Below are 26,119 nucleotides of genomic sequence, written 5' to 3'. Positions count from 1 at the left end.
ACGAAAGAAAAACATCTCTTACATCACAGTTCAAAGAGAAGGACATATCAAAATACTGGTTTCAAAGAAAACTTTTGAAAAAGTAATCAAGGCATTTTTGTCCATTGACAGATGAATGGAAAACAAAATGTGGTACATACGTACAATGAAATTATTCAGCCTTAAAAAGGAAGGCTGACATCTGCTACAACATAGATAAACCCTGAGGACTTTATATTAAGTGAATAAGCCCATCACAAAAGGACAAATACCGTATGATTCCACTTACATGAGGTACCCAGAGTGTCAAATTCAGAGACAGAAAATAGAAGGGTTCTTACCAGAAGCCGGAGAGAGCAGGGGGAATGGGGTGTTATGGTTTAGTGGGTAGAGTTTCTGTTTTTCAAGATGAAGAGTTCTGAGATGGATAGCGGTGATGGTTTCACAATGAACTGTACACTTAAAAATGGTTAGGATGGTTAAAAAGAAAAGTACCAGGCACGTTAAACTTAGGGGCTTCCTGTCAAATACGTATTTCTGTAAAGGATTTGGCTTTAGATATCGATACTTGAAAGCCTGTATTGAGATACTCTTGAATCACAACGCCAAAGCAGTATGGATTATTTAAAATGCAAGTGCCATTTTTTTTAGATTGGAGTTTATTTATTTATTTATTTATTTATTTATGGCTGTGTTGGGTCTTCGTCTCTGTGCGAGGGCTTTCTCTAGTTGTGGCGAGCGGGGGCCACTCTTCATCGCGGTGCGCGGGCCGCTCGTTATCGCGGCCTCTCTTGTTGCGGAGCACAGGCTCCAGACGCGCAGGCTCAGTAGTTGTGGCTCACGGGCCTAGTTGCTCCGCGGCATGTGGGATCTTACCAGACCAGGGCTCGAACCCGTGTCCCCTGCATTGGCAGGCAGATTCTCAACCACTGCGCCACCAGGGAAGCCCCCAAGTGCCATTTTTTTGATGGGCTTTTGAGAACCAGTGGCTAAAACTCACCAATAGGAACTTCACAGTTTAAGAGTGTGCGTGCTTTTACAAAGTCAAATAATATGAAATATTTATTCCAATTACAGTCAATCCACATCTCATTCCATCTAGTAAAAAATTTTTTTTCTATTTCCCTTTAATAAAAAAAATGCTTTATTTAAACTTACACTGAAAAAGTTTCTCTGGCAACTTCAATGTGCGAGAAGGTGTTACAGTTTTCCAAATGCGTCTCGCTTTCAAAGCTCGCGAAGGTGTTCTGCGCTGCCCTGGGTTCGCTTTTGCGCGGTTCCCAAGCCGCCGGCACCGCTCCACGCGGAGACGAGAAAGTGCGCGACTCCGGGAGCGCCGTGAACCCGCCTCTCCGCGGCGGGGGCGTGGCTCCCCGTGACCGCTTGGCCCTGGGCTCCTCCTCCGCGCCGCGTTTGCTGAGTTCCCGCCAGACGTTTAAGTTTCATTTCCAATCGCCACTGCTGGCCCCTCCTCCTAAGGCCTTTTCCCGAAGCCGAGTCTTCTCCCTCTGGGGAGCCGAGAGCGCCAGCCATGGCCTCGCGGCGCGGAAAGGCGACGGGAGCAGCTTCGGGGGCGGAAGCCGCCGCCCCCAGGGTCTCGGCGCCGCGTGTGAAGGGCGCCCGGACCGAGCCTAGAGAGTCCCCGGCCGTCCCTGAGGCCGCCCGGCCCAGCGCGCGGAGGTGCGGCCCCGCCAGGCCGTCGGGATCCCGGAGGGAGAAGAGCGGCCCGGACCCCCAGGAGAAGCGGCAGGTACGCGCGCGGGCTGCCCGCGCCGAGGACCAGGCGGAGGGTCCGGCGGCTCGGACCGAAGGGGTGATGCCTCCCGCGGCCCCGGGGCCGCCCCTTCCCAGGCCTGCGTCTCGCCGCGAGGGCACCGCGCGCTCCGCTCGGGAGCGGAGACCCCAGCCCGGGCCCACGGAGGTCCCCGGCCCGCTGGTCCCAGTCCCCAGTCTCGGGCGCGGGAAGGAGGCGCCCGGCGCCTGGAAGCCCCGAGCGGTACTGGAGAAGTTGAGGCTGAGCCGCCAGGAAATCTCTGCGGCGGCGGAGGTGGTGAACAGGCTCACGGACCACCTGCTGCGGAGGCTGCAGAGCTGTGAGTCCGAGTTCAAAGGCGTCGCGCTGCTGCGCACCGGGAGCTACTACGAGCGCGTGAAGGTGAGCTGCGCCGCGCCTCCGCTGCAGTTCCCGCGGCTAACGCCCACCTCCTACGCGTCCCTCACTTCCCTTCGGAAGTAACCCAGACTCGTGTTCTTTTGTGGCCTGTGACACAGCTGTTTTGTTTTGGCTTCCCATCTAGAATGCAAGCTCCATTGTCACAGAACGTTTTGCACAACTTTGAACCCTTATACGGCTGCTCATTTTATTGCTGTGGACTCAGTGATATTTGTTTATCGCAGAAAGATGGTGTATGTATCGGTCTTTGGATCTTAAACTCTTTTAGCACTGAAGACCACTCATATAATTCCATCTAAAGCTTCTTGAAAGCCAAGTGAGCAAAACTTGCATCAGACTAATCTGCCTGGAGCATGATTCTTACTACATAAATGTCGATCAGTTCTATTATGTGGAGGGTCCAAAGGGAAGAGCAAGTTATTAGTTAGAACTAGAGAACAAGAAGACACTTAGAGAACAGTCTCCCATCAGAACCACTCTCCTTTTTATTTATTTATTTTTAAAAACTTTTTATTTCATTTTGGAGTATAGTTGATTAACAATGTTGTGTTAGTTTCGGGAGTACAGAAAAGTGATTCAGGTATACATATACATGTATCTGTTCTTTTTCAAATTCTTTTCCCGTTTAGCTTGTTACATTATATTGAGCAGAGTTCCCTGTGCTATACAGTAGGTCCTTGTTGGTTATCCATTTTAAATATAGCAGTACCCCTCTCCTTTTGAAAATCAAGCTGATGGAAGGAAATGCAGTGAAATTTGTTTTATCTAAAACATGTATTGCTTTTAAAAAACTGATTATAAAAGGTATATACTTGTTCACTGTAGAGTTGACCCACTGCCTGCCCTCAGTAGGTTCCCACAGCACAACGGTACCCCTGCTCCATACCTCTTTCCTCAGCCTCTCCCGTATTTGCCCCTGTTCCGTGTTGATGCCCCTGGAAAATTCAGAAAAGCATATAGAAGGACAATATTATTCCTGTTTGTTTTATTCACCGTTATTTTGGTGTATTTTCTTCTGTTATGCATACACTTGAATTTCAAAGTTGGATTCCAAACTTTATAATTGGTAAAGGGATAGACGAAAGACACTTCTCATTAACTCTTTTACTTGGATTCATATTGACGCATTTCCATTCATGTATTTTATTGTAATATTATCAAATTTGAGGTGAAAATCTGGAAGTTTCCTTGTAGAAATTCCCTGTGGGATTTACAGTTCATAATCTTTTTGTCCATCCCCAGCACCTCACCCCCGCCTCCATCTAAGCCACCATCATCTTTCACCTGAATTTTGCTTTTCCAATCTCCTTATTTGCCTTCTTATAATATCTCCACAGAGGCCAGAGTAAATTTTTAAAAATACAAAGCTAAAACCTGGCTTCTCAATGAACATGATGGAATAAAATCTGAGCTCCTTTCCAGGATCTACAGGTCCTCGCAGAATCTGGGCCCCGGCCTCCTCTTCAACTTCATTTCATGTCACTCTTCCCCTTGTCCACGCAGACTGATTTGTGTTCCTTGAGCTAAAATTTTAAAAGACTTGACAATTCCAAGTTTGGAGAAGATGTGGAGCAACTGAAACTCCCTTGCATTGATGCTGGGAGGATAAATTGGTACTACCTCTTTTGAAAACTGACATTTTTTTCTAAAGTTAAAGATTTGCCTGTCCTGTGGTCCAACAGTCCCACTCCTGGGTACATGTACAATAGAAACGAGTGCTCGTGGCCACCCAAAGGCATATGTAAGAATGCTCAGAACAACTTTGTAATAGTTAAACTCAGAACTATTTGTAGTCGTTAAAAACTGGAAACAACCCAAATACTCAACAACAGAATGAGTAAATCTTTTTTTTTTTTTTTAAAGCTCAGTGTTGTGTTTTAAATTTTTTTATTTGTTTATTTATTTATTTATGGCTGTGTTGGGTCTTCGTTTCTGTGCGAGGGCTTTCTCTAGTTGTGGCAAGCGGGGGCCACTCTTCATTGCGGTGCGCGGGCCTCTCACTGTCGTGGCCTCTCTTGTTGCGGAGCACAGGCTCCAGACGCGCAGGCTCAGTACTTGTGGCTCATGGGCCTAGTTGCTCCGCGGCGTGTGGGATCTTCCCGGACCAGGGCTCGAACCCTTGTGCCCTGCATTGGCAGGTAGATTCTCAACCACTGCGCCACCAGGGAAGCCCCAGTAAATCTATTTTGGTATATTCCATTAATTCAGTGGAATACTACACAGAATGAAAAAGAACAAAGTGCCACTATAGACATAATGATATAGATGAATCTCACAAACAATGTTAAATGAAAGAAGTCAGATATAAAGGGTACCTACTGTATGATTCAGTTTATATGATGTTCCCAAACAGGCAAACCTGTTTGTCAGAGTTCTGGCTGCTCTTGTGGAGGGTTTCTGATCAGGAGTGGGAGTGCTGCTGGGGATGGGAATAGGGCAATTTAGAATGCCCTCAAGGCTCACTGTCCTTACTGGGATTCAACCATTTTTCTTGAATAAATCCTCCTTGGATTGTTGCAAGCCTTTGGTTAATTTACAAAGACCTGAAAAAGTTGAATTTGACCATTTCTGCCCATGTTCTTGTTACTTTTATGGAAAAGTGGATTTTCAGAGGCTTTTACTTCATTCCCACTGATGGCACTTCACGTGTTTGTTTCACCCCCATAGTATGTCCTAGTCAGCTTGGGCTGCCATAATAAAATATAGACTGAGTGGCTTAAAGAACAGACATTTATTTTCTCATGGTTCTGGAGGCTGGAAGTCCATGATCAGGGTGCCAGAATGGTTAGGTTCTGGTGAGGGCTGTCGTCCTGGTTTGCAGACAGCCACCTTCTCCCCGTGTCCTCGCTGTGTTTCTCAGAGCATGTGTGCAGAGACACAGCAACTGATCTCACTTCATCTAAGTCCACCAGTCCTATCAGCTAGGACCCTACCCTCATGATCTCATTTAACCTTCATTATTTCCTAAAAGCCCTGTCTCCAAGTACAGTTACATTGGGGGTTAGGGCTTCAATATATGAATTTTGAGAGGACACGGTTCACTGCACAGCATGGTACATCTCAGTTTGGACTAGCCACATTCACATGGTCAAAAGACAGAGGGTAGGGCTTCCTTGGTGGCACAGTGGTTAAGAATCCGCCTGCCAATTTAAGGGACATGGTCTGGGAAGATCCCACATGCCGCGGAGCAACTAAACCCGCGCGCCACAACTACTGAGCCTGCGCTCTAGAGCCTGTGAGCCACAGCCACTGAAGCGCATGCGCCTAGAGCCTGTACTCCGCAACAAGAGAAGCCACCGCAATGAGAAGCCCGCGCACTGCAATGAAGAGTAGCCCCCGCTCTGTGCAACTAGAGAAAGCCCACGCGCAGCAACAAAGACCCAATGCAGCCAAAAATAAATAAATTAATTAAAAAAAAAAAAGACATAGGGCCACCAGATACTGTGTTGAATAGTACAGTCCAATAGCTCTACTTGAAGCATACCCCTAATGAGTGAAAGACTTGTGCATGTTTAATATAGGAAAATAATCATTTATTATAATTGCTGTAATTATTATCGTGGTGATGAAGAAGATTCTTTGAAGTTCTTATTTATTTATTTATTTTTGGCCACGCTGCACGGCTTGTGGGATCTTAGCTCCCTGACCAGGGATGGAACCCGTGCCCTTGGCAGTGAAAGTGCGGAGTCCTAACCACTGGACCGCCAGGGAATTCCCTGAAGCTCTTAAAATGCTGTGGTTCAAAGACACTAGTGTAGTTAGTGTATGACTTGGAGCTCATACTCATCTGGCTGACTGTTAGCTGTAAGGTGAGGGCCCTTGCTCAACTAGCCAGGAGGTAACTACACATATTTTTGAGACCAGTGACAGGGGGCTGGCTCAGTGTGTAGCTTGTAACTTAAAAGGTAGCACCTTAAATTTCTTTAATTTTATCAAGCTTTAATCTCAGGAAAAAACTGGTACAGATTTTTAAAGCTTGCATATTATTTTTAATTGTTTTTAAGAAAATGAGTATAGAACCTACAAACTGAAGCCAATACTCTTCACCTAGCTCCCCTAGTCTCACTCCCAGAGGGTATAAATATTAGAAATCTTGCTTTTCATAGTAGGATTTTAAGTGGAAATTTTAAGGAAAAAAATTGTAGTTGGTTGGAAAACATTCACAAGCCAACACATCAGTGCTATTTTTACTGTTTCTTAGATTTCTGCTCCTAATGAATTTGACGTTATGTTCAAACTGGAGGTCCCCCGAATTCAGCTAGAAGAATATTGCAACAGTGGTGCTCATTACTTTGTGAAGTTCAAAAGAAATCCCAAAGGAAATCCTCTGGGTCAGTTTTTAGAAGGGGAAATATTATCAGCTTCTAAGATGCTGTCCAAGTTTAGGAAAATCATTAAGGAAGAAATTAAAAATATTGAAGGTAAGATCTTTGACTTTTGATTCTTAAAGATCTAATCACATCTACTAATTGCCTCTCCTGATCTTTCTTGATCTCCCTGCAGCAGACTGTTGACTACTACCTCCTAGAAACAACTCTTTGCTCTTGATTTTAGTCTATATTTTCTATATTTTAGTCTATATTTTCTTAGTATTCTTCCTAAATGTTGATTGACTCTATTTTGTTTGTTTTTTGGTTTTGTTTTGTTTTGTTTTTTGGCCGCACCATGCAGCTGTGTGGGATCTTAGTTCCCTGACCAGGGATTGAACCTGGGCCCTCGGCAGTGAAAGTGTGGAGTCCTAACCACTGGACCACTGGGGAATTTCCGATTGGCTCTATTTTGGCCTCCACTGAATATTCGCTGAAATGCTGCCTGCACCGCTGGGTATATGTGGTTGAATAAAATTGGTGGGATTCCCCTCTGAAATTTGTAAACACAAGTTGCAATGCATGCTTTGAAGGGAGTGAGTGGTAGCATGCTTTGAAGGTAGTGAGTGCTTTGGGAGAAGTGGTAGCAGTTGGGGTAGAGTGGGTAGTGGAGTAAGGCCCTGAGGCAGAAAAGAGCTTGATAAGCTCCAGAAGCAAAAAGAGGTCCATGTGGACAAGGGGAAGAGTGACATGAAATGAAGTAGAAGAGGAGGCCAGGGCCAGATTCTAGGAGGACTTGCAGATCCTGGAAAGGAGTTTAGATTTTATGCCATGTTCATTGAGAAGCCAGGTTTTAATTAGAGGGTAATGATTGGCTTTCTGTTTTTCAAAATTTGCTCTGACTTCTTCGGAGAAGATATTATAAGAAGGCAATTGAGAGTTTGGATATGTTAAGTTAGAGATTCCTATGATACATTGAAATGAATGTGTCAAGTATGTAGTTGGGTATGGGTTTGGAGCTCAGAGGGTATGTTTGGGCTGCAGGTAAACATATAAATGGCATTGACAATGGATGAAAGCACCTAGGTGGAGAGTGTAGATTCATTTTTCATTAATTTAATCAATGGTCATTGGTCATCTGATGTGCTAAGTGTTCTAGGTGTTTGGAATCTATTAATGAACAAATGGATGAAGACCCTCACCCTTCTGTACCTTATAATCATGTAATCACGCCTTTAATAACAAATGGAAAACATAATTATCTTGTATAGTAGAAAGTAGTAAGTCCTATGGTGAAAAAGTATAGCAAAATGAGAGGGTTCAGGAATGCTGGGGGTGGCACAGGGGAGAAATTGCAGTGTTAAGTAGAGTGGTAAGAAGAGGATCCCATTGGAGGTTGAGAGAAGAGAGGGAGCAAAATGTGACTTGAGTATTTTGCAGGAGTGGTCAGTGTTTACAATGCTGCTGACATCCAGAAAGCCACTGGATTTTGGTCTTCGGTTTGTTTTCTGGGGGTGTTGGTAACTTTGACGTAGCAGTTTCAGTGGAGTCATGAGTGCACAAGAGAGAAGGGCAGCATGTATGGCAACTCTATAGAAAGTGTTGGGTGCGAAGGAAGTAGAAAGATGGGTAAGTATGGGGAGGCAGCAGATGCAGGGTCAAGGGAGAGGTGTCCTTTAGAATGAGAGACCCTGGATCCCTTTGTATGCAGATGGGCATGATCCAGTAGGGAGGGAGAGGCCACTGATGCGGGAGAGGGAGTAATTGAAGGAACAAGGTGAGAAGGAAGGGATCCAGAGACCGTGTGCAGGGTGGCCTTTGAAAGGTGGACGGACACTTCCTAGGTGGTAATAGGATGAAAAGAGAAGGTGATGGGTAAGAGGTGGTGGGTTGGTGGATTTAGTGACAAGAAAATGAGGGTATGCGCTAGGATTTTCTCCTTCGTGCTCTGTCTTCTCTCCCATTGTTGTGCCTTCCAGAAGTCTTATCTGGGAGCGGTCTTTACTGCTTGTACACCCCACGTCCCTGAACCAGTATCTCTCATCTAGAAGCCTTTCCCAAGTTTCTGGCCAGCTGCTCAGTGGCCATCTCCTGTTGGGTCTCCCCCAGGCACCTAGAGCTCAGTGTATCTGAAATGAAGTTCATCTCAGCCCAGTCTTTCTTCCTCCTGCCCAACTCTGTGTTGACGAGTAGACTCAACATCAACCATTTCCCAGGCCAGAACCATGGGATGGCTTCCCAGACTCCTACCTTCTTCCTTACCTCACGGATTCAGTTTATCCACCAGTTCTATTAGTTTGAATCTCTTTAATTGCTTTCACTTCTGCGACCTGGGTCTTTTTTTTTTTTTTAATAAAAATTGTACATATCAAGGTGTACAACGTGATGTTTTGATATACATAGTGAAATGACTACCACAGTCAAGCTAATTAACATATCTTCTCACATAGTTACCTTTTTGTGTGTGAGGTGAGAGTAGCTGAAATCTACTCTCTTAGCACATTTCCCGTATGCAGTACAGTCATATGAACAGTCATCATGCTGTATGTTAGGTCTCTAGACTTACTCACCCTATGTAACTGCAACTCTGTACTCTTTGATGAACAGCTTCCCACTTCTCCCACCTCCCCGCCCCGGCAACCTCCATTCTGCAGTCTGCTTCTGTGTATTGGACTTTTTTAGCTTCTCCATATAAATGAGGTCATGCATTTCGCTTAGCACAGTGACCTCCAAGTTCATCCATATTGTCACAAATGGCAGGATTTCCTTCCTTGTTAAGGCTGAATAATATTCCATTGTCTATATATGCCACAACCTCTTTACCCACTCGTTCATCAGAGGACACCCAGGTTGTCTCCGCATCTTGGCTGTTGTGAATAATGCTGCAGCGACGAGTGCTTGCTTGCAGGCTCTTAGTTCCCCAACGAGGGCTTGGACATGCGCCCTCGGCAGCAAAAGCGTGGAGTCCTAACCACTGGACCGCCAGGGAGTTCCCGCTGAGGTCTTCTGAATCACCTCTCTCCTCCCAGCTGCTCATCTGGCCTCTTATGTGGGCTTCCCTCCAAACCGCCATACACAAATTTAAATGAAAATTTAATCACAGCACTCCCAAACCCCAAAGTCTTCAGGGGCTACTCGTTTTATATACCAGACAGAATCTTGCTAGTACTCACACCCCATAATAGGTATCAATAAATACTGGCTAAATGAGTAAAACACTGCCTTGTGGGGTCATTTTCTTCTTTAGAACTAATTTTCATCTTACACTTAGTACTTATGGATCTCCAGTTATAGCTGTGTTATTTTCCCTGTGTTTTTAGAGAAAACTGGATTGATAAGCCCTTTCTTCTTTATTAATATGTTTAAACAGATACAGATGTCATGGTGGAGAGGAAGAGAAGAGGGAGCCCTGCAGTAACACTTCTGGTTAGAAAACCTGAAGAAATATCTGTGGATATAATCCTGGCTTTGGAATCTAAAAGCAGCTGGCCTGCTAGCACCCAGGGAGGCATGCCCATCAGTAACTGGCTTGGAGCAAAAGTTAAGAACAGTTTAAGACGGCAGCCATTTTACCTCGTACCCAAGCATGCAAAGGAAGGAAGTGGTTTTCAAGGTATCTTGACTATGAAGGTTAACTTAAAAGACGTCCATATAAAAGAGTCGTTAATGTTACATACTAGGGCAGTGAAAGATCAACTAGTGCTATTGGCATTTCAAGAGCCATTAGGCTAAATAGGCTACAAGATGGGAGTTTGGTGAGAGATGGAATTGAAAAGGTCATAATTGTAATAGTAATATCAAATACTCAGCTTTAAAATGTCTACTAGCCCATGTTTGAATGTTGTTTTTGTTTGTTTGTTTTTAATAAAGAAAAGCAAGTACTGGCCTTGGAGTCAGACTGCCCTGGATCTGAATCCTGAGGCTTCTTCCCTTACTAGCTGTGTGATCTGGGGCTAGTTATCAAGCCCCGCTAAACCTGTTTGCTCATCTGTATATGTTTTTATTACACTAAAAAATATACAAACGTTAATATACAAATTCCTTCAAACTTGTAATCATCCATAGTTTACTTTATCTAACATAGGAGATTGAATGTCAACTAAGTACAAGTATCGTTACACGTAAAATAAACCTAGAAGGTATGTCTTTGCATTGAAGATCATTTTCAGAATGATACTTTATGAGCATGGCAGGGACTATATATACATTTCATCATATTTCTCAATACCTCATGTCAAAGCATATATGCAATAAGTGCTAAAATAGAAAAAAAAATCAATAAAATTACAATATTCCCAGATATCTAAACTATCTGCCCAGCATTTTAAATTTATTTAAATATTTAAAAAAGTTATTCATCAATTTCAATTCTGACATTCCAATCAATGAACATGCAAAGCTTTATTTAAAAAAAATAATAATTCATACACTGTTGATGGAAGTGTAATATGGTACAATCACTTTGAGAAAAGGTCTGGCAGTTTCTTAAAAAGTTAAACATATATCTTCCCTAATCCAGCATTAAGTCCATAACACATTTATATAAGAATATATATAATAGCCAAAATCTGGAAATAGCCCAGAAGTCCATCAAAAGATAATGGATAAACAAACTGTAGTATATTCGTAAAATGGAATACTACTCAACAACAAAAAGCAATGAACCACTGGTAAGAGGATGGATGAATACTAAAAACATTAAGACAGGTGAAAGAAAACAGAAACAAAGGGTCCATACTATGTGATCTCAATTATATTAAGTTCTAGAACAAGCAAAATTTATCTATGGTTTTTTAAAAAAATTAGAGCAGAGGTTGCCTGAGGTGCTGGGGATTGATTAGGAAGGGACAGGAGAGAACTTTCTGGGGTGATGATAACTTTTTGATGGGGGTTTAAAAAGATCCCGCATGCCGCAACTAAAAATCCTGCTTGCCTCAAGGAAGATTCCGCATGCGGCAACAAAGAACACACGTGTGACAGCAAAGAACCCACGTGCCGCAACTAAGACCCAACACAACCAAATAAATAAAGAAAACGAAAAAACAAATGACACAAGTGTAGTCATTTGTCAAAGCTCATCAATGCTACATTTAAGATGTGTGCATTTCACTGTTAGCAAATCTTACCTAAAAAATCACACACGCAAATAAATATCGAACACCAGTTCATAATATTCATGCTGAAGTGTTTATGGGTAAAGTATTCTAATTAGTTCCACAACTTGTTTTATTTTATTTTTTAAATTTTTAAAACATATTTATTTATTTATTTGGCTGTGTCAGGTCTTCACAGAATCTTTGTTGTGGCATGCAGGATCTTTGGTTGCGGTGTGCGGGCTCCAGAGCACATGGGCTCAGTAGTTGTGGCGTGTGGGCTTAGTTGCCTCGTGGCATGTGGGATCTTAATTCCCCGACCAGGGATCGAACCCGCGTCCGCTGCATTGGAAGGTGGATTCTTAACCACTGGACCACCAGGGAAGTCCCCATCCACAACTTGTTTTAAAATAACAGTTTTCTTAAAAAAAAAGAATTTATGGATGGATAGATGGATAAATATGTGATAAAGCAAATATAGCAAAACATTAATTGTAGAACGTAGGTGGTAGGCATATGAATGTTTACTATAAAATTCTTTCAACTTTTTCTGTATTTTTTTTTTTAAACATCTTTATTGAAGTATAATTGCTTTACAATGGTGTGTTAGTTTCTGCTTTATAACAAAGTGAATCAGTTATACATATACATATGTTCCCATATCTCTTCCCTCTTGCATCTCCCTCCCTCCCACCCTTCTGTATATTTTTGAAGGATTTCAAAATATTAAGTTTAAACCCACTTGAAAAAATTCCTCCAGGTGGTTAAGCTACCCAACTCAGTATGCTTAAATTCATTGTTTTCATTATTGTTTCTAATTTTAGGTATTGGAATTAAATTTTAATTTAGCTTTGTTTCATACATTTATAAAGCATTCACATGGTTCCAAAGTCAAAGCTACAGAAAAAAGTATTTAGGGAAACATAGCTTCCCTTTATGTTCCCTCTACACTCTTCTCTCCTTCCCTGATTGGAAACCCTATAATTGTTTTCAGTTCACCTTTCATTTTTAAAAAGTACAAGTAAATACATATATATATATATATATATATACTCATATGCAACACCCCCTCTTTAAGATAAAAAATACACTTTTCTATTTTCACTTAATAAGATATCTAGGCTATCACTCCATAGCTCTATGTAGAGATAGCACTCGTTCCTTTTTTTAAAAAAATTTTATACTGTTTTTAAAGGTTACTTTCCATTTACAGTTACTACAAAATATTAGCTGTACTTCCTGTGTTGTACAATACATCCTTGTAGCCCATCTTATATCCAGTAGTTTGTACCTGCCCCTCCCCCGCCACTGATTACCACTCATTTGTTCTCTATATCTGTGAGTCTTCTTTTTTGTTATCTTCACTAGTTTGTTTTATTTTTTAGATTCTACATATAAATTATGTCATACAGTATTTGTCTTTCTCTGTCTGACTTATTTCACTTAGCATAATGCCCTCCAAGTCCACCCATGTTGCTTCAAATGGCAAAATTTTGTTCTTTTTTTATGGCTGAGTAGTATTCCACTGTATATATATATATACCACGTCTTCTTTATCCATTCATCTGTTGATGGACACTTAGGTTGCTTCTGTATCTTGGCAATTGTGAATAATGCTGCTGTGAACATTGAGGTGCATGAATCTTTTCGAATTAGTGTTTTTGTTTTTTTTGAGCACCCATTCCTTTTTACAGTCTATTTTTACAGCTGGTCAAGGAATAGTAAATCCATATCTAATTTTGCTGGTATTGCCAAAATCACCTCCATACAGAATTCACCAATTTGCATTCCCACAGCCGTGTATGAGAGTACCCATTTCACCCTCAGCTTTAACAACAGAACTCATTAAACCCTTTGGAATTTTTGCCAATAATCCAAAAAGAGAGAAATGATATTTCAACATAGTTGTTTAAAATAAACTTTTAATTTTAGAATAGTTTAAGATTTGCAGAAAAAGTACAAAGATAGTATAGAGAGTTCCTATATACCGCATACCTATTTCCCATTATTAGCATCTTACATTAATATGATACATTTGTCATAATTAATGAACCAATATTGATGTAGTCTTGTTAATTAAAGTCCATACTTTACTCAGATTTCCTTGGTTTTTACCTAATGTCCTTTTTCTGTTCCAAGATCCCATCTAGGACACCACATTGCATTTAGTCGTCATGTCTCCTTAGCCCCCTCTTGACTGTGACAGTTTCTCAGTCTTGCCTTGTATTTGATGACCTTACGGTTTTGAGGAGTACCAGTCAGATATTCTGTGGAACGTCCCTCGTTTGGCATGTGTCTCATGCTTTTCTTGTGGGTTAGACTGGAGTTCTGAGTTTGGTGGAGGAGGACCGCAGAGTTGAAATGCCATTCTCCTCATATGACATCAAGGGTACATCGTGAGTATGACTTAGCACTGCTGGCGTGGACCTTGATCACCTGGCTGAGGGAGTGTTTGCCAGGTTTCTCCACTGTTAAGATCCTCTCTTTCCCTCTTTTCATACTGTGTTATTTGGAAGGAAGTCACTGTGCGCAGCTCACACTTCAGCTCACCTCTTTATTTATTTTTTTAAAAATTATTTATTTATTTATTTTTATTCGTTTGTGCCGGGTCTGAGTTGTGGCTCGCGTGCTCCTTAGTTGCGGCATGCAAACTCTTAGTTGCCGCCTGCATGTGGGATCTAGTTCCCTGAGCAGGGATCAAACCCAGGCCCCTTGCATTGGGAGCATGGAGTCTTAACCACTGGACCACCAGGGAAATCCCTGAGCTCACCTTTTTAAGAGCAGAGTATTTACACAAATTATTTGATATTCTGCATGGGAGATTTATCTCTTCTCTCCCATTTATTTATTTACTTAAATCATATCAGTATGGACTCATGGATATTTGTCTCGTATTTTGGGCTATAATTCAATACTGCTTTCATTTTGTTGCTTAAATTGTTCCAGCTTTGGCCTTGAGGAGCTCTTTCATTTGGCTCCTGTGTCCTTTCGACAAACGTCCCATAATTGTGGGTTTTGTTTTGTTTTCAGCACTAACTCACTTTCTCGTACTACAAGATGCTCCAGGCTCATCTTGTGTATTTCTTGCTTCAGTCCTAGAATCAGCCATTTCTCCAAGGAACGCTGTATCCTTTTATTGGAGAGTGTACTAGAAGCATGATCTGGGTGCTGTGTGTGCTCTGCTACTAGGGTGTCATCCCTCTCAGCTGGAGTAGCAAGGAAATATATGTATGATTACTAACCCAAGCGTATGCACAGCTCTATAGGTATTTCCATATGTCACCACCTGTATCTGTTTTAAGTGGTGCATGAGTTCATACTGATGTCTCTAACTGTAATCCATTATCACGTGGATCGTTCTACCTTCTCTCCTTGCTCTCTGTAACCTCGCATTCCAACAGTGAGAAACCTGGCTCCCACCATCTGCCACCCACCTCCTCCACTGTTGCTTGTTCAGTTCCAATCCACATGTATGGATGGTTCGGAATTGTAAATCCATTCCGCTGTGTGCACAGTGCATGTGTACAGTTCCTTTTGCCTTCAGTCTTACAGACCCCATTTCCAAAGTAACTTAGGTCAACACCTTTTGCCCCCATGCCCTTCAGGGGGTTTGTGTCATACATTCGTAATACAGTTAGAGTATTTTCACAGTCTGCATTACTTCTTGAGATCCCTTGACCTTCTAAATGACTCTAACAGTTTGTGTATGTTAAGGTTCACTCTCTGTGCCATGAAGTTCTATTGGTTTTGACAAATGCATTGCATCGTGTATCTACCATTACATGATACCAATAGTTTCACTTCCCTAAAAAGTCCCTGTGCTTCACATATTCAACCCTCCGCATCCCAGACCTCTGGCAACCGCTGACCTGTTTACCATCTCTATAGTTTGCCTTTTTCAGAGTGGCATAAGTGGATGTTGTAAATGGATTTATACAGCAGCTATGAGCACACCTATCTCTGTGCCACCTTCTCCATAAATTTCTTGTCTGTATATTGTGTAGGCTTTAGTATACTCTTTATTCTGTCCCCCCCAAAATCTCTGTCTGTACTTGAGCTATACCATGTTGTCATACATAATGTGACTTTATAAGGCTTGATATCTGCTCTCCCACTTTGTCCTTCTTAAACAGTGTTTCAGATATTCTTTTTTTTTTAATTTTTTTTTAAAGATTTATTGATTGATTGCTATGTTGGGTCTTCGTTTCTGTGCTAGGACTTTCTCTAGGTGCGGCAAGCGGTGCCCACTCTTCATCGCGGTGCGCGGGCCCCTCACTATCGTGGCCTCTCTTGTTGCGGAGCACAGGGTCCAGACGCGCAGGCTCAGTAGTTGCGGCTCACGGGCCTAGTTGCTCCGCGGCATGCGGGATCCTCCCAGACCAGGGCTCGAACCCGTGTCCCCTGCAGTAGCAGGCAGACTCTCAACCACTACGCCACCAGGGAAGCCCCAAAGAGTTTTAGATATTCTTGACCCTTTTATTTTGATAAAAATGCTGGTATCATCTTGTCAAGGTCTACAGAAACATTTTTTTTGGAGTTTTGATTGTGAGTGCATTGACCCTATAGATGAATTTGGGGAGACTTGATACATTTACAATAATGAGTCTTCTAATTCATATGCAGGTGCACATCTCCATTTATTTAGATTTCCTCTAATACTTTTCAGTGAAGTTTTTGAATTTTCTCCACAGAAAGTTTATATGTCTTTTGTTAGATTTACTCATAGGCAATTGTAACTTTTTATTATGAAAAATTTTAAACCAATAGAAAAGTAGACTGAAGAATATATTGAACTCACGCATACCTGTCACCCAGCTTCTTTTGTATTTTCTACATATACAGTTACATCATCTATCAGTAATGATAGCTTTGTTTCTCTCTTTCCAGTGATATAACCCTATTTTTCCTTCTCTTACTGTGCTTGCTAGGTTAGCCAATGCATGTTGAACAGAAATGGGGAGAGCACACAGCCTGCCTTCCTGATTTCAAAGAAAAAACTTCAACTTTTTACGTTAGATTATCATGTTGCTGTGTTTTTTTTAAAATAATCTACCTGTTATTAGATCAAGTTTCCATCCACATTTAATTTACTGAGAGGTGTTTTCTTTTAATGATGAATGAATGTTAAATTTTATTAGCTGTACTTTCTGCTTCTATTGAGTTGATCATATGTTTTTCCCCTGTTCTGTTAATGTGACAGATTATATTGATTGATTTTTAAAATTATAAACCAATTTCTGATTAAAACTAGTAGTGATAGGATGGTCAGAGCTTAAAAGAGCTATCCATGGTTAAAACTTGGGGAGAAGGGGGAGATCATTCTATTCTTACATAAACTCCCAAAAAATAGAAAAAAAGGAAATGTTCCCTGGTTAATTTTACATGAATACCCAAACTTGCAAGGATGGTATAAAAGGATAAACAAAAAGCTTCAATCAATCAATTCAAATTATCATTGAAACAAAACGTCAACAGACTGTATTTAGCAATATATAAAAGGTAATACATCTTACCATGGCTAAATGTATTAAGCTCTGAGTTCTCCCCCCAGTTTTTTTTCTATCTTGGCACATTGTTTGCTTGTTCAAATCACTTGTTTTAATATGTAATCACATTATTTATCTGTTCACTTCTTTTGGTCTATCTCCCCCTAGAAATTTTTCAGGATGATATTTTAATCAAGGAAATCATTTAAATATTGTGTTGTTTATATTGTTTGTTTTTGGTAAAGTGCTTTTCTATTTTTCTTTTGGCAATTAAGAAGAAACATGGCGTCTGTCCTTCTCTCACATTGAAAAGGAAATTTTGAAAAATCACGGACAATCTAAAACATGCTGTGAAATTGATGGAGTGAAATGTTGCAGGTAACCTCCTTATTTTGTGAAATGACAGATTATCAATAGAATGCTTAGTTCTTTGTTGACTCCATAGTTTAAACCTGTAGATGATCATTGCTGGGTTGAGTCATGGGGGCAGTGCATGGCTGGATTGACCTGGAGTATTAGAGTGTAAGAATGAAACCAAGGAAGTCAGGTCCAAGGGACTAAGGAAAGAGTGTTGTTAGAAGGCAATGGTGGGACTTCCCTGGTGGTCCAGTGGTTAAGACTCTAAGCTCCCAACACAGGGGGCCCAGGTTTGATCCCTGGTCAGGGAACTAGATCCCGCATGCCGCAACTAAGAGCCTGTATGCCGCAACTAAAAGATCCCGCACGCGGCAACGAAGATCCCGCGTACGTGCCACAACTAAGACCCAGCACAGCCAAACAAATAAATAAATAAATAAAAATTAAAAAAAAAAAAAGAAGGTAATGCTGGGGAGCATAGTCTTGAGCCTGGATTATATGGATGTGGATGTATGAAAGTAGGACAGAGCGAAGGGTGTGAACACTAGTCATGACTAGCCGTGACAATTGGATTTGTCTTAGTGTTCTGTTTGCTTCAAGGTAATGAATATTAATGTTGCATAATGGGAGGAGACCAAAGGACCACTCTTATTGGTTGCTGGTGCTTGCTTTGAGGTGGTTTGGCTGTGTTGAAGGCCAGGGACTGACCAGCTAAATTTGAAACAACACTGAGAGATGGGTAATTATTTTTCTCAGTAGCATACACACCGTAAAGAACTGAGCTTGAAAAGGAATCATTCATTTGAGTTTCTAAAGTTGTCTGGAATAAGGATCACAAAAAGTAAAAGGTTAAAACAAGAATGCCCAATGTGCAGGCACAGGAAGTTCTTTAAGCCTTCATATGCAGGCTTTGAAGCAAACATTAAGAAAAGTATATTGTTGATTAGGCTTAGTAATTTTATAAACATTAAATTTTGTCAGCTGCTAAATAACTGGATGATTAGTGTAAACCAAAATATGACAAAATCATTTTATAAAAATTAAAACAAGATTTTTCTAGGTACTAAATAACTGGATGAATAATATAAATATCTGCCAGTTTCATGTAGTTGAATTAATCCTGATAGAATAAAATATTTAAGCTAGGAATGGGGAAGAGGAAAGGAAAAAATAGGTTCTTGAAACTTTAAAGCATGTATTTGAAAAAGTAATTAGGTTTTAGAATGACTCTGTAATTATATTATTTATATATATTGGGGTGGCCAAAAGGTTCGTTCAGTTTTTTCTATAAGATGGCTCTAGTAGCACTTAGTTGTCTTTAACATCATTTGAAACAATTTTGTTAGATTGTATTGACAGCTGTCATATCAGTGTGCATTTTAAAAAAACTTACCAAGATCAGTGAATTTTTGTGTATCCATTTTAATATTGAAGATGGAAGAAAAAAAGCAACATTTTTGGCATATTATGCTTTATTATTTCAAGAAAGGTAAAAACGCAACTGAAACGCAAAAAAAGATTTGTGCAGCGTGTGGAGAAGGTGCTGTGACTGATCGAACATGTCAGTAGTGGTTTGCGAAGTTTCATGCTGGAGATTTCTCGCTGAACAATGCTCCACGGTCGGGTAGACTAGTTGAAGTTGACAGCGATCAAATCGAGACATTAATTGAGAACAATGAACGTTATACCACGCAGGAGATAGCCGACATACTCAAAATATCCAAATCAAGCATTGAAAATCATTTGCACCAGTTTGTTTATGTTCACTGCTTTGGTGTTTAACTTATGGGTTCCACATAAGTTAAGTGAAAAAACCTTCTTGACCATATTTCCGCATGTTATTCTCTATTGAAATGTAACGAAAACGTTCCGTTTTTAAAACAAATTTGTGACGGGTGATGAAAAGTGGATACTGTACAATAATGTGGAATGGAAGAGATCGTGGGGCAAGGGAAATGAACTACCACCAACCACACCAAAGGCCCGTCTTCATTCAAAGAAGGTGATGTTGTGTATATGGTGGGATTGGAACTGAGTCCCCTATTATGAGCTCCTTCTGGAAAACCAAACAATTCCAACAGTACGGCTCCCAATTAGACCAACTGAAAGCAGCACTCGATGAAAAGCATCCAGAATTAGTCAACAGAAAATGCATAATCGTCCATCAGGATAATGCAAGACCTCATATTTCTTTGATGACCAGGCGAAAACTGTTACAGCTTGGCTGGGAAGTTCTGATTCATCCGCCGTATTCAGCAGACATTGCACCTGCGGATTTCCATTTATTTCGGTCTTTACAAAATTCTCTTAATGGAAAAAATTTCGATTCCCTGGAAGACTGTAACAGTTCTGGGACCTGGAACAGTTCTTTGCTCAAAAAGATAAAAAGTTTTGGGAAGATGGAATTATGAAGTTGCCTGGAAAATGGCAGAAGGTAGTGGAACAAAACAGTGAATACGTTGTTCAATAAAGTTCTTGGTGAAAATGAGAAATGTGTCTTTTATTTTTACTTAAAAACCAAAGGAACTTTTTGGCCAACCCAATATCTTTATTGTTTTTTGTATCTATGTGTATTACAATATCTGTATTGTTTACTATATCTATATGTTTTTCCTGTAAGATACCTAAAGTTCTTTGTGGAATGAAACAGGTCGTAAAGAAGTAAAAATAAATGGTTTTCTTTTTTATTCAACAGGAAAGAGTGTTTAAAACTAATGAAATATCTTTTAGAACAACTGAAAAAAAAGTTTGGAAACCGAAAGGAACTGGATAAGTTCTGTTCTTATCATGTGAAAACTGCCTTCTTTCACGTCTGTACCCAGGACCCAGATGACAGTCAGTGGCACTCCAAGGATTTGGAGCTCTGCTTTGATAACTGTGTGACATACTTTCTTCAGTGCCTCAAGACAGAACAACTTGAGAACTATTTCATTCCTGAAGTCAATCTCTTCTCTCGAGACCATATTGACAAGCTAAGTAAAGAATTTCTGTCAAAGCAAATTGAATATGAAAGAAACAATGGATTTCCAGTTTTTGGTGAATTTTGAAATTATATTTTTAAAAAGAATCAAGAATTAGAGTGACTTTATAATCATGGAAATGTGTCACAGCAATGATTGACTAAAATGAATGTAAATGATTATTCAGCTCTCTGTTTCTCTTCATAAACTAATCAATATAAAAGGATGGATTATCCTAGGAAACAGATGATTCAAGGAATAAGAAGCAAAGGAGTATTTAAAATATAAAAGCTTTACCAGAGTGGCATGAAAAGAAGGACAAAATACATATCACCTCAATTAAATTCATCAAGCACTGACTGAACACCACTTCTCTCCTAGCACAGATGTGTGGAAGGAGGCAAGATCATTGCCTCCACGAACTGGTAGGTTTTGTTTAACATACAAATATGTTTGGATGCCATGTCCTGTCCTATGTGTTAGGATAGGTAAGAAGGAAATGAAAAAATAGTTCTGTGTGTCCCGGGAAATTCTTAATCTTTCATAGAAAAATATAGGATACTTTTCTACACATGGCTAAATATAAAACATAACTTACTTTCTTTTATTTTAAGTAATACTTTTATATGTATTTCTGAAAAGGCAATACACACATGGTACAAAACTCAAAGAGGGCTTCCCTGGTGGCGCAGTGGTTGAGAATCTGCCTGCCAATTCAGGGGACGCGGGTTCGAGCCCTGGTCTGGGAAGATCCCACATGCCGCGGAGCGACTGGGTCCGTGAGCCACAGCTACTGAGCCTGCGCGTCTGGAGCCTGTGCTCCGCAATGAGAGAGGCCACGATAGAGGCCCGCGCACCGCGATGAAGAGTGGCCCCCGCTCGCCGCAACTGGAGAAAGCCCTCGCACAGAAACGAAGACCCAACACAGCCAAAAATAAATAAATTAATTAATTAATTTAAAAACAAAAAACAAAAAAAACTCAAAGAAAAGGGTGTGGAATAAAATGTCACCGTCTCTCCTCTGCACTTAGGCAGCATTCAGCTTGAGGCAGTTGCTGTCTGTTAACTTTTTCCTATTCAGATATTTTGCACATTTTCTTATTGGCTTTTTTATTGTTTTCTCATTGTCATTTTGTTGTCATTCTCCTATCACGAATAACTTCTGTGTAGACTGTCTATACCAATTTTTGTGTCTTCTAGTGAGAAAGGTTTTAATATTTAAGTTTTGAATGTATCAGTCTTCTCCTTTATGCTTGTGCATTTTATGTATCTTTAACAACCTCATGTGTTTGAACGTACTACAAGTTGGACATTTGGAGGAGAGTTTTGGGGACGGTGTATGATAAATAAATAGAAATTTAGGCAAACAAAAAAATCCAAGCTACTTTTAACTCCAGGAAAAAATGAATGTGTGCAAGAAAAGAAAACTAATCGTAGTCTAATTTGAGAATACTGCTCAACTGTAAGTATTTGTGAAGTCAAAGTAATATTATAACTACTGACTATTAACCTTATCAGGACTATGATTAGTTATATGGAGAGGAGAGGGCCTGAGTGCTTGTGAGTGACGGTGGTAGAGGGGGTTGGACTATATTAGTTTCCTACTGCTGTATAACAACTTACCACAAACTTCGTGGCTTAGAACAGTACACATTTGTTATCTCACAGTTTCTGTGGATCATGATTCTGGGCATGGTTCTGCACAGGGTCTCACAGGGCTTCAGTCAAGGTGTCAGTTGGGGCTGCAGTCTTATCTGAGGCTTAACTGGAGAAAGATCCACTTTATTGGCAGTATTCAGTTTCTGACAGTTTTAAGACTGAGAACTTCAGTTACTGTTGGCCAGAGATTGCCCTCAGCTGCTAGAAACTGCCTTCAGTTCCCTGCCATGTAAACTCCCAGCATTGGCAGCCCATAACATGGCAGCACTTCAAAGCTGGGAGAGAGGGAGAGACTCCAGCAAGAGGGTGCAACAGTCTTATTTAACATAATTACATACACATGATCATGTACATCCCATAACCTTTACCATATAATTGGTTGGAAGCAAGTGACTGGTCCCACCCATGCTCAAGGGGAGGGGAATCACTTAAGAGTGTTATGTCAGTTTAAACAACTGTATAGTTAGGGGGAAAACACTACCCACAAGACTACTCTCACTTCTGACATCAGTTGCAGTTTCAGGAGATTCTCCAAATCATTCTCAGGTTTGATAATTCACTAGAAAGACAAAACTCAACTGAAACCAGTATAGGTTACAGTTTATTACAGGGTAAGGATATTGGTTAAAATTAGCTAAGGGAAAAAGCACATAAAGCAAAGGCCATGAGGGTACCAAACACAGGCATTCTTTTTTCCCTGGGGAGCCATGGATACATTTTATCTCTTGGCATCAATGTATAACAATACACAGGGAATATTGCTGACCAGGGAAGCTCACCTAAGCTGCAGTGTCCACAGTTTTTATTGGAGCTCAGTGGTTGGCTTGATTTAATGCTGTTTTTCAGTTTTGGTATCAGTTATCTTAGCTTTATGAGTTGAAGAGTTTTTCGACTTTTCATCTTTTATTTCCAGAGGGTATGCCAGATTTACCCTCTTGAAAGCCCTTGATTACTTTTCCTGTTTCTTCTGTTTTATTTATTCAGCTTAACTACCTGAGTTAATTTTACTAATTTAGGAAAATATAGTCACACTTGTGAATTCATATTTGACATACAGTGTTCTTACTAAAGAATCAGCTGTTGGTTTTCACTGAACACTGTATTTTCAAATTTGTTAATTTCTGCTTTTACCTTTCTTCCTTTCTTTTCTCCTATCAGTCTTCCTATCAGTAATGCCAGGAAATTATTATTGCATAAATGAATAATGTAGGATTAGGTGATGAGGGCCTAACTAATTATACACAAATATAAATACTAAATGTTAATATGAGTAATTATCATATAGGGAACAGAACACTGTACACAAAACTATAAGGGAAGGTAGGGGAACATGATTAGTCAAAGAAGCTTTCATGGAAATCAATTTACCTAGGATTTATTTTAGCATGGAGTGCTACACTAAAATGTAAGAAACAGCCGTTGTGTATTTTGGTCCCATGAAATCCTTTTACTGTTTCATTTCAAAGTAGGTTAAGTATAAGAAAAGTACCAAGGGACTTCCCTGGTAGTCCAGTGGTTAAGAATCTGCCTTCCAATGCAGGGGATGCGGGTCCAATCTCTGGTTGGGGAACTGGGATCCCACATACAGGGCAACTAAGCCTGTACGCCACAACTACTGAGCCTGCAGGCCTCAACTAGAGAGCCTGCGTGCCACAAACTACAGAGCCCATGCGCTCTGGGGCCCGCACACCGCAACGAAGAGCCCTCGCGCTCTGGAGCCCATGCCATAACTAGAGAGAGGCTCACAACAAAGAGCCTGCTCACCACAAGAGCCTGCACGCCGCAACGAAGATCGCGTGGGCCGCAACTGAGACCCGATGCAGCCAAAAATAAATAAATAAAATAGATAAATATTAAAAAAAAGAAAAGTACCAAATACTATTTGATAACCACAAAATTAAAGGGCTATTGAGAAAGACATATCAGCTTGTCTTTTATCATAGAAACAAATTTACTGTGTTAACAGCATCTTTTTCACTGCTATGACAACATCTGAACAAGCTTTAAATGTTTTAAAGACTGACCTTAATATAGCAACATTATAGGAGACAAAATTTATTTTTATTTCATTAAATAAAGATAGTAAAATATGAACTTTTAATGCTACAGTCCTTAAGATCCATACAAAAATTTTCAACTCAAGGTTATATATGATTTTATGAAAGTATAAAATATTGAATTCTACATTTTTTAAAAGAAGTTTTTTAACATCTTTATTGGAGTATAATTGCTTTACAGTGGTGTGTTAGTTTCTGCTTTATAACAAAGTGAATCAGCTACATATATATACATACATCCTCACGTCTCCTCCCTCTTGCGTCTGCCTCCCACCCTCCCTATCCCATCCCTCTATCCCAAAGCACCAAGATGATCTCCCTGTGCTATGTGGCTGCTTCCCACTAGCTAGCCATTTTACATTTGGTAGTGTATATATGTCCATGCCACTCTCTCACTTCGTCCCACCTTACCCTTCCGCCTCCCCGTGTCCTCAAGTCCATTCTCTATGTCTGCGTCTTTATTCCTGTCCTGCCCCTAGGTTCTTCAGAACCTTTTTTTTTTTTTTTTAAAGATTCCATATATATGTGTTAGCATACGGTATTCTTTTTCTCTTTCTGACTTACTTCACTCTGTATGACAGACTCTAGGTCCATCCACCGCACTACAAATAACTCAATTTCGTTTCTTTTTATGGCTGAGTAATATTCCATTGTATATATGTGCCACATCTTCTTTATCCATTCATCTGTCGATGGACACTAAGGTGGCTTCCATGTCCTGGCTATTGTACATAGAGCTGCAATGAACATTGTGTTACATGACTCTTTTTAAATTATGGTTTTCTCAGGGTATATGCCCAGTAGTGGGATTGCTGGGTCATATGGTAGTTCCATATTTAGTTTTTTAAGGAACCTCCATACTGTTCTCCATAGTGGCTGTATCAATTTACATTCCCACCAACAGTGCAAGAGGGTTCCCTTTTCTCCACACCCTCTCCAGCATTTATTGTTTGTAGATTTTTTGATGATGGCCATTCTGATTGGTGTGAGGTGATACCTCATTGTACTTTTGATTTGCATTTCTCTAATGATTAGTGATGTTCAGCATCCTTTCATCTGTTTGTTGGCAATCTGTATATCTTCTTTGGAGAACTGTCTCTTTAGGTCTTCTGCCCATTTTTGGATTGGGTTGTTTTTCTGATGTTGAGCTGCATGAGCTGCTTGTAAATTTTGGAGATTCATCCTTTATCAGTTGCTTCATTTGCAAATATTTTCTCCCATTCTGAGGGTTGTCTTTTCGTCTTGTTTATGTTTTCCTTTGCTGTGCAAAAGCTTTTAAGTTTCATTAGGTCACATTTGTTTATTTTTGTTTTTATTTCCATTTCTCTAGGAGGTGGGTCAAAAAGGATCTTGCTGTGATTTATGTCATCGAGTGTTCTGCCTATGTTTTCCTCTAAGAGTTTTATAGTGTCTGGCTTTACATTTAGGTCTCTAATCCATTTTGAGTTATTTTTGTGTATGGTGTTAGGGAGTGTTCTAATCTCATTCTTTTACATGTAGCTGTCCAGTTTTCCCAGCACCACTTATTGAAGAGGCTGTCTTCTCTCCATTGTATATTCTTGCCTCCTTTATCAAAAATAAGCTGACCATATGTGCATGGGTTTATCTCTGAGCTTTCTATCCTGTTCCACTGGTCTATATTTCTGTTTTTCTGCCAGTACCATACTGTCTTGAATACTGTAGCTTTGTAGTATAGTCTGAAGTCTGGGAGCTTGATTCCTCCAGCTCCGTTTTTCTTTCTCAAGATTGCTTTGGCTATTCGGGGTCTTTTGTGTTTCCATACAAATTGTGAAAATTTTTGTTCTAGTTCTGTGAAGAATGCCATTGGTAGTTTGATAGGGATTGCACTGAATCTGTAGATTGCTTTGGGTAGTATAGTCATTTTCACAATGTTGATTCTTCCAATCCAAGAACATGGTATATCCCTCCATCTGTTTGTATCATCTTTAATTTCTTTCATCAGTGTCTTATAGTGTTCTGCATACAGGTCTCTTACCTCCTTAGGTAGGTTTATTCCTAGGTATTTTATTCTTTTTGTTGCAGTGGTA

The 26,119-nt window shown here is 40.4% G+C and overlaps 1 protein-coding gene across 1 annotated transcript; it reads left to right on the top strand.

Annotated features, from left to right (window-relative positions):
* Positions 1-1,456: 1,456 nt before the first annotated feature.
* On the top strand, positions 1,457-20,487 carry CGAS (cyclic GMP-AMP synthase). Its single transcript, XM_061207272.1, has 5 exons — positions 1,457-2,134; positions 6,354-6,573; positions 9,830-10,072; positions 17,314-17,416; positions 20,091-20,487. Exons 1-5 carry the CDS (start codon positions 1,511-1,513, stop codon positions 20,440-20,442), a joined length of 1,542 nt encoding a protein of 513 aa, XP_061063255.1. The 5' UTR covers positions 1,457-1,510; the 3' UTR covers positions 20,443-20,487.
* The last annotated feature ends 5,632 nt before the right edge of the window (positions 20,488-26,119 follow it).

This window comes from Eubalaena glacialis, chromosome 12, assembly GCF_028564815.1.
Source record: "Eubalaena glacialis isolate mEubGla1 chromosome 12, mEubGla1.1.hap2.+ XY, whole genome shotgun sequence".
NCBI classification, from domain to species: Eukaryota; Metazoa; Chordata; class Mammalia; order Artiodactyla; family Balaenidae; genus Eubalaena; species Eubalaena glacialis.
This window is presented reverse-complemented; position numbering and strand designations above follow the sequence as displayed.